Source organism: Botryllus schlosseri, chromosome 1, assembly GCF_051294905.1.
Source record: "Botryllus schlosseri isolate E-star chromosome 1, Bs_hap1, whole genome shotgun sequence".
Classification (NCBI taxonomy): domain Eukaryota; kingdom Metazoa; phylum Chordata; class Ascidiacea; order Stolidobranchia; family Styelidae; genus Botryllus; species Botryllus schlosseri.
The window spans coordinates 3,405,087-3,422,000 of record NC_137236.1 but is presented as its reverse complement, the minus strand read 5'-3'; the positions used below and the strand labels follow the sequence as shown (position 1 = coordinate 3,422,000).

The 16,914-nt window shown below is 40.5% G+C and overlaps 1 protein-coding gene across 5 annotated transcripts in view; it reads left to right on the top strand.

Moving 5' to 3' along the window:
* The window catches only part of LOC145438686 (uncharacterized), a 403,715-nt gene that overhangs the window by 223,190 nt on the left and 163,611 nt on the right, over nt 1–16,914 (top strand). For 3 of the 5 annotated variants that reach the window (XM_080317060.1, XM_080318430.1, XM_080319112.1), the window contains exons 1-2: nt 9,865–10,008; nt 13,203–13,349. The exons of the other annotated variants lie outside the window; for them this stretch is intronic. In XM_080317060.1, coding sequence (XP_080173186.1) covers nt 9,933–10,008; nt 13,203–13,349 — 223 coding nt within the window. In that variant the 5' untranslated portion in view covers nt 9,865–9,932. Of the gene's footprint in view, nt 1–9,864; nt 10,009–13,202; nt 13,350–16,914 lie in introns of those variants that run through there. 5 annotated transcript variants of the gene reach the window in all.

Below are 16,914 nucleotides of genomic sequence, written 5' to 3'. Positions count from 1 at the left end.
CTCCGCGCGATATACTATGATTTGTAGCTGTTGCTCTGTGTATTGTCCGACTTTGATATTTCATAATTCGCTCATCAACAGCCATAATATCCAATGCCATCAAACTATCCGTTGGGAATGCTAGCATTCTGGTTGCATTTTGTCATGTCATCATAAGGGGGCTCAAAATTGTTCACTATCATAAAGGGAGACGTGCCTAAAAAAGTTTAAGAACCACTGCGTTAGAGTCTTAATAGAAGAACGTGAATAGGGGTCTGAAGAGAACTAAAATGTAGCACGTTCAACATTGTTTCGAATCATGACAGCAAATAGATATTTTTTAATTAACCGTCACTTTCTCATTCCCTAATATCAACACATTCAAAGAGCAGCATTTATTAACAATGTGATTTAGAAATAAAATTAATATACGCTGGAGAATTTAGCTAAAAATGTTCCCTCGGCCCGCCAACGTATTTATTTTTCTCATTTGGCCCGCGGAGGAAAATAATTGCCCACCCCTGCCCTAGGGTGTACGACAACCCCGGTTGAAGAGCACTGCATTAGAGGGTTTTGCAGCAGTTGTTTTTTCAATGGAATCTTCCACTGGCTACTTTCCTCATTAATATTTGATATCACACTTCAATCAAAAGCCTGAATATAATATATTATCATGAAGTAGCGTGTCCCCGCTAAGTTGCCACTCATATAATGTGCTATAAACCTGCCTACCATGCATGACATATAAATTTGTCAAAACTAAGATATATGTAATTTCACGACTCGTATAAAAAAATAAACACTCAATGACATGGCAATGTCGACTCAATCCTTATAGAGAGCCTATGGCACCAATATCTGTCATCAGCCAACTGAAATATTATCATGATTCTTGTGGTAACGATGAAATGTACACTGCATTGACGATAATTATTAGGCGGACAGATAGCTCGTCCATAGTGATGCGTCACAGGCGGAACTCCTGAGAACTAATCATCACTTATATTTCGCCTCACGCGCCGAAAGCACTTGGAAAAGGCAATGTTGTAAAGAATTTAGAGATTGCGCAGCCACAACAAAACTATGGTACAGAAAACGTTGTAATTGTATAAAATGATCCATTACTCTCCTTACAGGCATAATATGAATTCGATGCATAATAGGAGCTCCATTTTAGTGTTCGATATTAAATCAAAGGTTGCAATAGCAGGATGTTCTCATTGCGCTGTAACGCAATGTACGATTTTCGTGCAGTTGAAGTGGCAATATATGTTACGAATATACAGCCTGGTACAGGAATTGCGCAATTAGTAGAATTCATGGAAGATGAGATAACTTATGCTGCTGGTACTAGCATAGCTTCACGAAGGCATAAAACAGTTCGTTAGCAAACTACAGCGACGGGACGGTAATATTTATCGTGCAATATAATGTCATATCGATAAGATAACATATACTTGTCTGGTTTCTTCGCAGTTTTTTCTTCATTGGAATCTTCCACTGGTAACTTCCCTAATCATTATATCATATCATTCTTCATTTAAAACGCATGCGGGAAAATTTATTGTGACAAAGCAGCGTGTCCCAGCTTCGTTGCCACTTGGATTGTTCCATAAACGTGCTTGTGGTGTATGTGGGGTAAGTTTGATAAAACTATTTGGCGGTAAGGGTCTCTGAAATATGATATATTTGAGTTTACGACTCGTGTAAACCAATTCACAGTTAATTTGGCAATGTCAGCTTACTCCCCATACAGTAGTGATTCTTGTGGGACGCGTCCCTTTCGGGGTTGTGAAAGCGTCTGACGGGGCGGTAAGGCGCCTAAGTAAAGTGGAGTTTCTCGAACTCAGAGTGAGTTTAATGGGAGCGGAAACTTCCAAGTTTAAACAATGCCAATAATCCGAATTATAGTACGATTTCAAATGCCATAATGGCTTCGTACCATCCATACATCGCACCTTCTAACGATCGGAATGACCATGAATTAGGAGTAACTTGCGTGTATATGTTAGCTGATGCTTTTATGGTCTGTCTGTGAGCCATCTGTGCAGAGTGCGTAGTAGGAGACCATGTTATGAAGAAATAAAATGTTTTCTTATCAGGTCATGTCATACGCCATGTGTGACATGCTTTTTGATGTCATGTGTGAAATGCTTTTGGATCTTTAGAAATTATGGTTTTTGATTGAGCCTAGCCCAAGTCAGGAAATAAAAGGCATTTGACACCAAAATTTCTGAAGTATGTATATGCTACGTGCTACGTCAGGGCCGGCCAACCTTTTCAGCCAAAGGGCCACATTCGATTGACGAAATATTGTGCGGGCCACTTACCGCGCGAAGCGTGAAATTTGTTTGAAGTTCATAGGTCAATAATATTGTCACTTGACTATATTGCGGGCCTGCCGTATATCGCTCGGCTAAGTTTGCGAGGACTGGGCTATTCGGCGCATGGACATATCGATATCGAAAGCTGCGACCAACATGCGTCAATCTTTCCGTGCCTAGGTTTCATAGTCAACGATCTTACTGTGAGCGTAAACGCAAGGTCGCATATGTTGAACGACACTTTGTCCCGTAATCGCGAATATAGTTAGACTCAATCTGATACATCAGGCGTTCGTCCATTTTCACAAAAAGGGCAACAATATTAAAAATAAGGAATCGAGTGACAACATGTCGCGCTAAGCTTGCAGAAAATTTTTACTTTTGATAAATCTATCGCAAATTATTCTGCTTTATTTTAGTGTACGAAGATATACCAATATATGTGACTGGCTGATGGATCTGTCAATGCGTCGGAACTGATATTTTGTCATCACATCGCAAGTGTTGCGGCCAAACTAATCAAATTTTTGGTTGGCCTTGCAAGTTCACAATCTGTGCAATCCATTTTTGATATTAGAAATTTCGGAAATTACCTCGCGGGCCACTCAAAACCTTCTCGCGGGCCACATGTGGCCCGCGGGCCACGGGTTGGCCGGCCCTGTGCTACGTGGACAGGACATGGTTATTCTTGACACATTATTCAACGATATCTTTTTTCTCGTCCACCGAGATTCACTCCAACCATTGGCCATGCTCCAACTGGTAATTGACCTGGGTATAGTCTGAATTCCATATTTGGAAGGTCTCTCAACAGTCATAACCTCAAATGCCATCAAAGTATGCATTGTGATCGCAAATATTCTTGTTGCTCATGATAATAGTTTTATAATGTGATACTAAGGGGCGCGATAATTTCCACGATCAATGGGCGTGTTTAAAAAAGTTTGCGCATTACTGTTTAAGAGCTTTGCAGCAAGATGTTTCATCAGTCGACTGAAATATTATGATGATGCTTGAACTATCAATGGAATGCACATAGCATTAAAGCTAGTTTGTAAGCTGTAATAGAACATGTTGCCTAATAAAACCATTTCGTCAAGAATGGTAACCGTTACTTGCTTTCCAAATAATTTTATATTTGAAACTAACCGATTTGACTTCGCTGCTGAATCGCGCGCATTTGTAACACGCATAAAGGAACGCTGCGCAAATCTCTCCGCTGCAAAATGACTGCCAATAACAGATTATTCCGGAAACAACTACGATTTCAGTCACGCGCAGAAGTGTTGATGCATGGAATTTTCAGCACGTCATACTTCATGCCATACTAAGCGATAAACCGAATCATGTGAGTATAGAGGATGGTGATTCAATGATCTGGAGGCACGAAGTGACGTGCCATATCAAATTAACTAATCTATTTATTGTTTCAACTTTTATCCCGAGTTGATTGATGGAGTCGTTCAACAGATTCACATCTAGCTACTCATTTTACCATGTGTTCCAATTGAATTTGCTGAATAGAATAGTTGTTGAAATAATCCTTTGTTGATGTTTGGTAATGTTTTATCATGTTGCTGCTAAAAAATGACAAAATGCATTTAGAGCAGACATGGGGTAATCGTATTTATAATTGCAAGCGATTTCGACGATTGCAGTATCTTCAAGTAATTGTAATCGCAATCTAGAAAATAAATCGGAAGTAATAGTAACTGCGTGTATAAATGTCATTTAAAAGTTATCTCGGATCGCGCATTGTTTGCAAGGTCGATAGCGCGGGGATATCACGTTTGAAGCATGTCTGAGTCCATTCAGTGTGACGATATCGAGTGCGTGCCATGTCAGGGCTTTTTTGAAGTTCACATATCAGCTCGGGTTCATGTCCGGATACAATTGTTGCGACAATCTAAAGCTTGGTCTGAGGCATCGGTGGCACTGTTTTTGATGCACATATGTCCACGCCGATGCATGTCTGACCCCAAATAGAGCGTATATACCAGCTTCCACCGCGCACAATCAGTTCCGTAGAATACCCGGCCCCCAATACTGCGCAGATCCGAGTTCTGAATTATTCTTGGGCTCTTTTTGATGCGTAGATATCAATACCGAAGCACGTCCGAATATCAATAGTACGCAGATATTAGGTCTGACCACAATAGGCCAGCAATGAACTACTTAGACTTTTTTAGGATATCCAATTAGGATTATTTACCGGCACTTCTTAACCATACTAAAGTGTTTGTGATATTCAACTACTTCCACTACTATCAAACATTTTCCTTGGCAAATATGGCCTGATATATATTTTCAAAAATACATCTTGAAGCCTGCTTCTACTTTTGGTGCAACTCCAGGATACACTGTGCGGACAGCGTTATAACCATGTTAGCTTCAAGCTCCCGACAAAATATACTTCTGAATACTTCTGTACATGCAGAGAGCGATTCCACTTAACACATGCGCGATTTTTTTTCATGCGGCTAGTAGTTGGCCCAGCCCTGCATTAACATTTTTGTAACTGGTTTGTCGTACAATGAGTATACTTGCCCCTGGATTTCAGGCCAATACATGGAAATAAACTAATATGTGCGAAGGCACACTAAAACCCAGTCAGAGGTAGGTTTCTGGTTTAAAAAAGGCTGATTTAAATCAATGCGATTTAATTCAAGTTTTTAACCTTGAATTTTTTATTATTTTATGTTCACTGGGCTGATTTTGTGTATATTCTTTTGCCATTGTTTTATTTTCTGGGGAGATGATGCGTGGGTTTATTATTGGGCTACAATGTGAATTACGCATTGTGCATAAACCAGACTTAGTTTTTCGCATTTAAAGACCACTCCCGAAAGCATCAATGATACTCATGTTCCATGTTCCCTGTAATTGTCTACGAGTCTGCGCGCACTTACCAACTCACCTTGGACAATAGTGCGTGACAACAACAAAAATATCACTACTTCGGCTTACTTGTGCGCAGCACACGTTTTTCGGAGCGCGGCCGCCCACGCACGCAGCTTATAGAGAATATTGCTCATGATACATATGCTATAGTGTTATGGATGATTCCTATTTAACTGAATATTAACGGTGATCGAAATCGTGCACCTGACTAATGCCATTCTGAATCGAGTATTAGGAATAAAATCGAGTATTAGAGTAACATACATTATTGACAAATGATATCACAACTGTATAAACGACGTGAGAAATACAAATATGTACAATTGTACATTGTACACTTTATGCGACTCCAAATAGAATGTCAGTTGTACACTCGGACTACAACTCGGCTTTGTCTTTGTGATCGACCTGACTTGAGTTAAAATTGTGAAAGTGAGATTGACGTGTACGTCGGAGCCTTGTGACCTGTTTAGAACCCTACTCCAGCCGTACTCAACAGGTCTCGGTGCGTCTTAATGGCTATTCTAGCGATAAATTATTGTCAGCGAGGTTGAACCAGGGGTGTCAAACTCAACTTGGGTCACGGGCCGGATTAAAAAGTTTTGATCACTCGCGAGCCGTACTAGACAATGATTACAGATTACCTCCAAATCCATACCTTTGTTTTTACGGGAATGCCTTAAACGCCAAGCAGAATAGTATTATACATTATATCACGAAAATTATGGGCTCTGTTCGAGCAACATATTCATTCGCAACAAGTGGAATTGGCACAAATACGATGATCAGACGATTGACTACTGTTATATACCACTCAAGCAGTAGCTCTGACGACGATACAAGTTGGAATATTTCTGTGCTCCCGTTGTTTTTATCGTGATGCGTCGTTGGCCCCGACACAAGATATTGTTAACAACACGGGCCCTATTATTTTTATATCACCAACCAACTCATCGTTCGAGATTCTCTGGGGCTGCGGGGCTTTTCGGGTCAAAGTAAGGTAAACAGCAGTGGGACCAAATAAATCTGAATTATATTATTCGTGTAGCTATTATATTCTCCATGCATTTTACATGAAGCGATTCCGCCTCTGTGGATATAAAACTATTATTCGATCCATTTTTCCTGAAAGTTCCGAACTGAGTGCGCAATTTTTGCCTTCTCAGAATTATGCAGCGACAATGTCATCGACGTGTTCCTTATGGTTACTTTCAAGACTGAGGACTTAACACTGACGACAGATGGTTATCGTATATATGAACATGAACTTGAACATGCTAGACATTTACCGTCTTGATGAAATATAATTATTTGCGTCAAAGTATTTATTACTAACTATTTCAACTTCTGTCGGTAACGGGATTCATGGATCCGAACATTTCCACAATGTAGCTGTGTAGTAGCTCCATGGTTGAAAACTAGTTTATAGAGGACGAGTAACAATACAATGCTGTCAGTAGTGGTGTATTTGGAATCCTCAATTGTTTCTTTTTTATCCCTGATAACAAGCGAGTGCCATTTTTCATCGCTAATCTTCATCAGGCCAAAAACGGACAATCGCCGAGAAAGTGAGTAATTAAGTGAGTAAGTAATCCTCGCTTTGCTGCTCTGCACAGCAGGAATACTTTTTTAAGTTGTCAGTATTGTTTGGCATTTCCTGGATTAGCTTGGTATTTGCGCATCATGCGAGTTTCGTTCGAGACATTCATTTAATTCTTCAGTATGTAACTAATAAATATTCCTTTTTGGTAATTAACCGTCACTTTCTCATTCCCTAATTTCAACACAGACATATCCACTGAGCAGCATTCAATAACAGTGTAATTGACAGCTTTCAATTTAAAAATAAAATCAATTCGCTGGAAAACACGGCTACACGACTCCTCCCGCCAAAGTATTTTCTGCTTCTCATTTGGCCCGCGGATAAAAATAATTGCTCAACCCTGAGTTATATAAACTGCCGCACTGAAATGAGTTGAACAAGTCATGCTTACAAGTAGCGGGGAATAGATGTATCATTATGGGGGTGAAGGAATGTTTGATTTATCATACTATGGGGGCCCGATATCAACGTTTTTTTTGGAGAGACCTGACGAGTTGCTGTTTCGGCCCTGGTTAGCTAGTCATGGCTCGCGTAAACATTTTCCGGAATTCATGATTGAATTCGGTCGATGATATTGGCAATTGCATATATTGGTATATTTTTTCCAGCTCTCTCAATCCATGTGATCATGATGTGCCGGTAGATCTAAGGGAGGAGGTGGGGTAATTGAAAATGGTGGGTACAAACTTATTCATTATTGCATACAGGTTCGATTGTGTTTGTAAAAATCAATTTAAAATAAACATGTTTAAAACAAGGCTCTTGTTTAAACATGTTTTTTTGCTGTAGTGTTTTTTAAAGCAATGACGTCACGAATATTTAATTGTGACGTAATGGTGTATTTACACCGGCAGTTGAAAATATAGGGTAAATATAGCTACTTTGGCGAAATAGCCTTCCAACCCGTCATCTGAACATACATTCCGTACCGTTGAACCGACTATTTCGCGGGCTGCAACCATTCTATATCGTATACGTCAGTTATATCGGGTGGTATTCGTCCGTAGGCTCATAGAGCATGTATTTGGAACATATTTAAAACTTGTGGCACAATTATACAACTTAACAAAAGCACATTTTTAAATAACTCCGTTTAAAACACTGTTTTAAACAACCATTTGATTTAAACGCAACCGTACATCCATGGCAGGGTAAGGTATATGGTATGGAACGAAGTATCGCTATCGGATATGGAAATATGCAACTATGGTATGGTATAGAAATTTTAGTCTTTTCTGGATTTTTTTTATCATGCTCTTCCCTATTGTGACAATCTTGCCACCACCATGACGATGAGCCTGCTCTAGATTTGTCAGAAAATCTCAGAAAATCGTTCACTTTCTTTGTTCACATCTCAAATTGCGATTCATGACTCATGGTCTCTGACCAACCCCTGTCTACATTTACTCGTGAGCAACGAAGTTGTGCAACACACACATATGAAGAAGGGTGATAATATTAAAAATTAATATTCCAATCCAATTATATCCGACCACTGTCGCGTTACGACCTGCGATTCACTTATCGTAACTTCCACTCCGTAAACTACGAAGAGAAGTTTTAAAATCGCAGACTCTGAAAATGTAGCAGTTACATGATTATTTATATGAATTCATTGTTGAACTGGGAAATAATTTCCCGCAGTCGGATAGTCATCACTAGGGCACGTTTTTGCTGCAGTCAAATCCGTGGAAAGTTGCATTTATTTTCACAAAGGCACTGAAAAGTTGTATTTATGAACAAGTTCCTTGAAATTATTTTGGTATGAGATACTCTAATCCAGTGGTTCCCAACGTGGGCGATATCGCCCCCCAGGGGGCGATTTGGCGATCTAGGGGGGCGAAAATGGCGAAGGGGGCGACAGGGGGGCGAAAATGGACAAAGGGGGCGACGGGGGGCGAAAATAGCGAAGGGGGCGATAGGGGGGCGATGACGCGTAAAAACGGCTGACCTTTTTTTTTTTTTTTTTTTTTTTTTTTTTTTTAGTCAGCCACCTAGCAATGGGGAGCGAAAAACGTTATTTTCAGCTCTGAGCGGTGAAAGATTACCTTTTTTTTTTTTTTTTTTTTTTTTTTTTTTAGTCAACCCGCCGGTGATTACAGTCTGTATGCCCGATTATCGGTGCACAAAATTTGGGGGGCGATGATCGGTGTTGACCTTGAAAAGGGGGCGATGGGTCGAAAAAGGTTGGGAACCACTGCTCTAATCAGTCCGTACGCAAGGCACTGTAGCAAAATTCAGTATAGGCGAGTTCAACAAAATCAATAGCCCGAAAAAATTGACCCAGTGAAAATATAATTTTCGGCGGTCTAGCCTAAATATATACGTCAGATCAGAAAGGACCTCAAATTTAAACGCCAGTGAAATAATCGAGTGATCTATTTACATAGTGTCAGTAAAAAGTTATTTGCATGAAAAATCGAAAAAAATGCTAAAAGTTGCACGAAAAAAATTGAGAAAAGTTGCAAAAACTTGTAACATAAGAATCCCCCAAACAGCTTAAAACACCATACTAGATAACTTCTGAGTATTTAATAAGCTGTAAAAAAGTTGCAAAAGTTGCTAAAACTTGCCCTAGTCATAACTCAATATCTATTCGACATAAGCAGCATGTGACTGTTGACAGGTGACAATTGCTCCAATATATCCATCAGGTCTTCCATAGCCCGCTGTTCTCAGGATTGATAATATTAGCCTGTTGTTCAGAAGAGAAATATAGAATAGGGTTACCATATTTTTGGAAATATGATAAGAGGACCCATTTTCAACATTTTCAGACTTGCAATACCGGATGGAATCCTGTAAAAATGGTAATTTTTTGTCAATTCCTGTTCGGTTGACTAAAATAAGGCCAACTTTCCGGTTCACCTCTCGAAATAGCCGCCGGAGCGTTCGTTACTTCAATACTGATTTACTCTATCTCAGTCAAATTTTGGCATATATTGAAACAAAATTCTCAAAAAAAAGAGTTCATTGGGGCATGCACCGAGAACACTTTCAAAAAAGTAAAAAAAGAGGACAAATCCTCTTAAAAGAGGAAGTGTGGTACCCCTAACATAGAATGTTCTTATATATTTTCAGTATCGTCATATAAGCTAGCTAATTAGTACCGCGTTATCAAGACCATGGCAGAAGGGGGTAAATATAACGATTCTGATGTCGCTGATGTCAAGCCTACATCAATATCACCCGGAATAAGCGGTAAGTAGCCCAATCTCTGTTGTATTTGAGCTCAGACTACTTAAAATACATGATTATCTTATCCATCTAATACAGTGGTTCCCAACCTTTTTCGGTGGCAGGGCCAAATTTGGAATTTCAGAGTACGGCCGGGCCGCACGAATAACAAGGCAATGAAAAGAACCCAAAATAGTCACCAAAATATGAAAATTGGCATTGTTCCGAGCATTCGCTTGACGCCATTGGCCATTGTGTTGCCGCGCTCCCGTTGTCCAGAGCAATCAACCTTTGCTGGCTATTTCGGAATAGTTTTATTGCCCTGGCGAGATTTCAATTCGTATTTTTGGAATCAGTGCGACACTTGTTTTCGATAAGCACCGACATATCAAATTATTAGGACGCTTGGGTCGCGAGCTATAGGACCACCAATTATGCTGCTTTTTGCCGGCTAGGCAGTACGAATCTCGGGGTATTCAATCGTGAGTCACTTTTTGCACATCTATCCGTAAATTAGTTATCAATACCCAGAGCCGTAACAGCACGTTTTTCCCCCCTCCCCTTCCCATAGGGTGATAAACAGAACTTCGAAGCCCCCTAATCCCTTCAGGCTAGATGGCTGTTTACCGCTATTTATCATCTAAATCGGGTGCCCCTTTTAGGCAACTTCTCGCGACAAATTTCTATAATTCATGATCGAATCGGCCAATAGAATCGGGAATTGCATATATATTGGTATCAATTTTTATCATCTCTCTGCTCACGTAATCAGATTGACCGGTTGAGCCGAGTGAGTTGTGTTTGAAAAGTTAAGACCACTCAATAATATTTAAACATCTTCGGGGGTATACCCATTGGCAGGAACGTGACAGCACTTCGTCCGGCCCCAAAAACACTTCGGTCTTGAGCTCCCATAGGGTGATAAACTGACCCCCCGTGCCGCTGTTCGCTTCTGACACGAAATCAGGATCCCCGTTTAGTGAGCCAGCGTGGAGCGCGAAAATTTTCGACAATTCAAAATAAAATAGGTCAATAAGATTGGGAATTGCATATATATATTGCTATCAATTAGGCTACTTGTCCTCTCTGCTCGCGTAATCAAATTTACCGGTAGAGCTGAGTGAGGTGTCATGGAAACTGTAGGACCCGTAAATAATAATTAGACATATTCGGACGGGTGGACCCGTTGGTACGACTTCGTTACATGATGTTATTTGTTATTTTGTGACCTCCAGTCTGCTATATCAAGAAATATAGAATCGCCCAAACACACCAAACTAAAAGATGCACACGATTTCAAATTGGTAGTTCTTCACTGGCATATAATTCTTCCCTGCGGAATGGTAGCCGATCAGTCGCGTGGCGTTCAGATTGCCAAGACAGGAACATTCGGCGCCAGTCATTTAGGCGCCTATGGTCAATTATACCTATATGTATTTTGAATATACATAACGAAGTTTTGGGTCAGCGTAAATGCAGTCCTTTTCGGCCAAGGTTTTCTCGCTGCCGATCGTTCTGGCACACATCTTGCAAGAGTGCCATGGAGTAATATGTTACATATAGCCTAAAACTTTATATGTCTTCGTGCGTCGTGGCGCGGTAATGGCCAACGCCGATATGCCCACTTCTATAAATCTTGCGTATTTTGTCTTGGTCAAAGAGTACCCAATAATTAAGGTACTTGGAAACTTGAAATCTTTTAAAAAGTTGCATAAGATTTCATAAAATACTCTATAACAGTGCTTTTCGATCTTTTTGAGCTCCATTCGCACTGTTTTTGTGAAATAAATTTCGTTCGCACAAACTAATCGAAAGTTGTTGTACAAAAAGAAGATGAAGATACTTAACAACATTTTGTTCAGATGCGCAACATATTGGCAACTATGTGTCTTAAGCAATAAGTGTCTCATTAAAGAGGCAACTTTTTTCGCTCGTTTTGATTTCAACTTTTTCACTAAAGCCCTTCTCGGCCAAACAAGTTGTTAGATTTTGTGCAATTACATCTACTAGTGCTTGGATCGCGAGGTCTTAAAATGTGTTCTGCACCCCTATCCAAAATACACCGTATTTTTCGCGAGTGAAAAATGGTTGTTGGCAGAAATCGTTTTTGAGAGCTGACATAAAGGTCCGGGAGTCTCCAGTTTGTCAAAAGGGGGAAAACCCACATGTTTGTGTTGAGGCTTTTGCCTTATGTCTTGGAACACAAACATATTTTCTGCGTGTCTCGCTTATTGGCTACAGTACCTAACGCAGTCACCTTGGATGTGTAAAAACTAATGCAGGATTTTTTGCAATAAATTCAACCTACATACATATTAACAGATAGCTCTGGCGCCGTGTCGACCCCAAATTACACCCTTTGCGGTCCATACCTTAATATCCCTTGAAGGGGTGAATATTTACGTTACAGTAACTTTCAAATGTGGTTCAGTAATAATGGTCATCTTCCGGCCTGTCGCAGGCTTAGACGGACTGATATACTGTATGTCTCCCACTACACTAGCTTCCAAACCAAGTATTTGGTTATGTAATAATTTTAGTTCGAAAATATTAATTCACCAAGGCTCGTGAGAGCTACAATTAGTGGTGCGTCGTAAGTTAAACAAGTTTTTTACGAAAACGTCGCCACTACAAAAGATACACTACCCTTGAATTTCCTATTAGGTTTATTTGAATCATTGCACGTTAAAAAAATATCAATTATTTACGATTTTCATTCGCACTTGATCCGGATTTTCATTCGCACTATTCGCATCACCTTCGTCATTCGCACTACAATTTTTTTCATTCGCACGAGTACGAACCGTCACACAGGTTGAAAAGCACTGCTCTATAATTTATGCTAATTCACTAAATAATTTTGGGACCCTCTCGAGCTCGCTCCCCTCAATTGGGGGACTTGGGGTGCGGCAGTTACGGTCCTGTCAATACCTATATCTATACTTAAGCCAAGCCAAGCAAGAGTATTTTATAAATATATTTTTTTTCATGAATCGATTTCTCAATATTTTTGTGGGGGCCGCATGCGGCCCTCAGGGCCGCGGTTGGGAATCACAGATCTAAAACATTTGACAAGGTATTCAAATACCGTACATTTTGTTCGTTGCGCAAACAATATTCCGAAGGATATCGAAGAAAATAAAAGAATTCATAATGTTCTAATAAGGCTATGTATGGAACTTGGCACGCAGAAAAATAATCATGTTTTTTTTTCTTAGGATCCGCAACTTTGGCCGAAGGAGAAAATGTCAATCTGAAGTTCACAAAGAGCTCTGTTAACGTCGTGGCCAGAGATCAAATCAATGCAAACAAGATCGTCTACAGTATTAAAATTGTTGAAGGAGAAACACCTTCCGGGAATAAAAGTGAGTATATTGCTCTTTAATTCAATACGGTGTGCATATTTAGGAGAATGGTCTGCTGAAAGCACCTTTTCAATGAATTGCAAAATAAGTTAAGAAATTTTCTTCAGGCCTAGAAGTCATGAGGTTATGGCTTCTGTCGTATCAGTATGTTGATGCATAAATTAGGCGCAATTATATCCACAACCCACCTGCGTATTTCACATGAACAATGGGAGTATGTAACTGATTTTCATTCAGGTGCAGATTGCCCGACACTTCAACATGTCGTATAATTACAAGCGACAGTTTAGTAGGAGACATTTCTAAATGGGCACTTCGGCATGGGACTTCGTAACCCTAAAGAAGTCATAATTTACCGCTGTTTCGAGATCACGTAATCCTGTTTTCGCCATAAGGCTCCATACGGTGCGCAATCATAGTTATAAAGTATGATTAGATTGAACTTTTGTCCCTCTACTGATCTGACCATGGGCGACGGGCGTGAATATCTCCAATTCAACACGCCATCAGTGATTATACGACATGTAGAAATCTGAGACAGTTTTTCATGCGCGAAGATCCTCACCTTGATCTTCTATTACTCTTCATCTTCAATGCATGTATTAATAAGTGAAGCTATACTGGACACCATCCGTATTCCCAACAATCTTCATCAATAGATTGTCTCAAAAGTACATAAATTGTGGCTATCAGCGGAAATCGCGAAGAGAAAACCCCTGCAAATGCTACTTTGTACATGGGATAGTTTATCCAGTCTCGGATTGCCAATCCTCTAAAGCAGTGGTTCTCGATCAACCTTTTTTTAGACACGCCCCCCTCTTTGATAGTGAAGAATTTCGCGCCCCCCTTATAGTCATATCACAAAATCCAACCGGGATGCTAGCAACCTTAACAGATTGTTTGATGGCATGGAAGGTTATGAGTGTTGATGAAAAAATTAAAAATATGAAATTCGGTCTGTATATAGAGAATCACGCATGAGCACGCCAAGCGCTATTTTTTTTTTACTTGACCGCTTCTTCGCGCCCCCTTCAATGCTTTCACTGATCTACAGACCAATTGTTACGCAATGAATGAACGTCCTTGTCGTCCTATCAGAGTGTACACTTTGGTCCTACTACCCTTTCGTAACCTTAGGTTAAGCCAGCTGTCATGGCGGAACGTCACAATATGAAACTCGACCATGTCGGCAACAACAACGATAACTACACGGCGGACAGTCGCTTAGTATTCTTACCAAATCATGCAGCAGGAATCATGTCGCGGTAAGGAAGACTGATCTACTACAGGGGTAGGTAGATATTTGTTATAGCAGTCAGTATACAGCAAAGATTCATTGGAGTATAGTGGTGGGTGAGAAGATAGCTATAAGAGAATTTTGCGCAATAGTCCGGATGTGTTACCAGGATTAAATATGGAAGAAACCTTGTAATTGTCTTAGGTTACATTGAGCAACACCTGATCTCTGGCCCGTTGAAGATGGCCGTCATACTGTTGTAGGCGCAACAAGATTAGGTTTGATGACACTGTCCTAATTAAAAATAATACCATTTGCAGGATTTCTTTACACTTTACTGCCGAGTAATCTATATTTTTGTCATCCCTGTTGTTTCAGCCCTGGTAACCTCTATATTGGGGATTCTCGGCCTTCTTTTGACCGTGGCCCATTTTCGGGTTTCAAAATGTTCCATGGCCCACCTCTTATCCTACCTAGAGTCATAGCCCTGTTCAATGAGTGGAAATAGCCGCTGCCAAAATGCATATTTCCAGTGTTGGGAGTACTCGAGTCATAACTTGACTCAAGTCAGACTCTAGTCACCTTTTTTCGTATGATTTGATTTGACTCGAGTCACGTTGCTAAAATGACTTGACATGACTTGACCCGGCGTATCAGTAATACCGATTGACTGGGAGCAAAATTCATGAGTCCCTACCCCAACCTTGGCCCTAACCCGCATCCAATCCCCCTTTCCCCAACCCTAATACCCCCACCCCCACCCAAATATCCGTCTCTACAAAGACACAAAAACAACAATTTATTTTGACGTTTATAAATTTTTGTTAATTTCAAGACATCAAGTAATAGCTGTCGATAAAAATCACTGTACCTTACATTACTAATGTGGCCCACCAGTGGGCCATGGCAAAGCCTTTGAGAACCCTGCTCTCTACATATGAAAGTGTAAATATTACTATGGAAAGCTTTTATTGCATTTGGAAAGTTGCAGTAAAGATTTTCATTTATAATTTTTTGATATATTAGGGTATTAGATACTCGAAAAGTTTAAGATTTGCAGGGTGTCTGTTTTTTTAGCTTCTTTCTTCCTTATTCAATCAATCATGAATACCATTTCATGTTCTTTGGGTTTGACACTACATGACAGCATTTCGCTGTCTCCTCATGCGCGCAGAGCTGTCAAATATGATACTTTCTTATTTCACGAACGGCCTGGCGAGACCGCTGAAACTTACATGTTTTGCCGGTACGCAGCAAGAAAGTAACGCAACACGCGAAAGTAATTTTCCGCGAAAATCCATGCATGTCTATAAAACAAGTCAAGTACCACGCACCTGAAACCCCCTAGATCCGCAAAAGGCATTGCAGCAAAACGCAGAGTTCCTGACTTTAACAAAATCAATAGCCTGAAAAGGTAACCCAATGTCCAATGATAGTGTCATTGTCAGCGGTCTCGCTTGAGCGTCCGAAGTGGAGGACGTCAGATTGAAGCGAAAATGAATAAATCAAGCGATATATTATATATATAGAGAGAGATCAGGCACTGTCGTCTTTGGATGTGGTTTTTGAACTTCTTGCTTGCAAGCCATTGTGCCATAGATATCATTAGGATGCAGTCAATCCATCACATAGCTCTTTGTTGAGCGAATCGAGCAGAACTGATACTGATATTGTGGTACTTCTTCGGTATTCTCCACTCAACGACCAGTGTTCCCCAATGACACCAACAAATGTTTCCCATGAACACGAACAAAATTTATAAACTTCAAAATAAATTGTTTTTTTTTGTGTCTTTGTACTACTGGGTTGCGGGAAAGGGAGATTGGAGGTGGGCTAGGGTATCCCAAGATTCGGGGTGTAATGAGGGTATATTAGGGTTGGGGAAGGGGGGATTGGAGGTGGATTGGGGTCAAAGTTGGGGTTAGGGGAACGGGGATATTTGGGTTGTGGGAGGGGAGATATTAGGGTTGAGGGAGAGGGGGATGTTAAGGTTAGGACGGTTAGGGCTAGCTTAGGGTTAGGGGAGGTGGGATATTAGGGTTAGGGTTAGCTTAGGGTTTAGGAGAGGGGAGATATTAGGGTTGGGGGAGAGGGGGATGTTAGGGTTAGGATTAGGGTTAGGTTATGATTAGGGTTAGGAGAGGTGGGATATTAGGGTTGAGGGAGAGGGTGATGTTAGGGGAGGCGGGATGGGTTAGGGGAGGGGTAATGTTAGGGAGAGGGGGTGATATTAGGGTTGGGGAAGAGGGGGATGTTAGGGTTGGATATCATGTCCCTAACCCTCTTCTCCAACCCTAATATCACCCCTCTCTCCAACCCTATATCCCG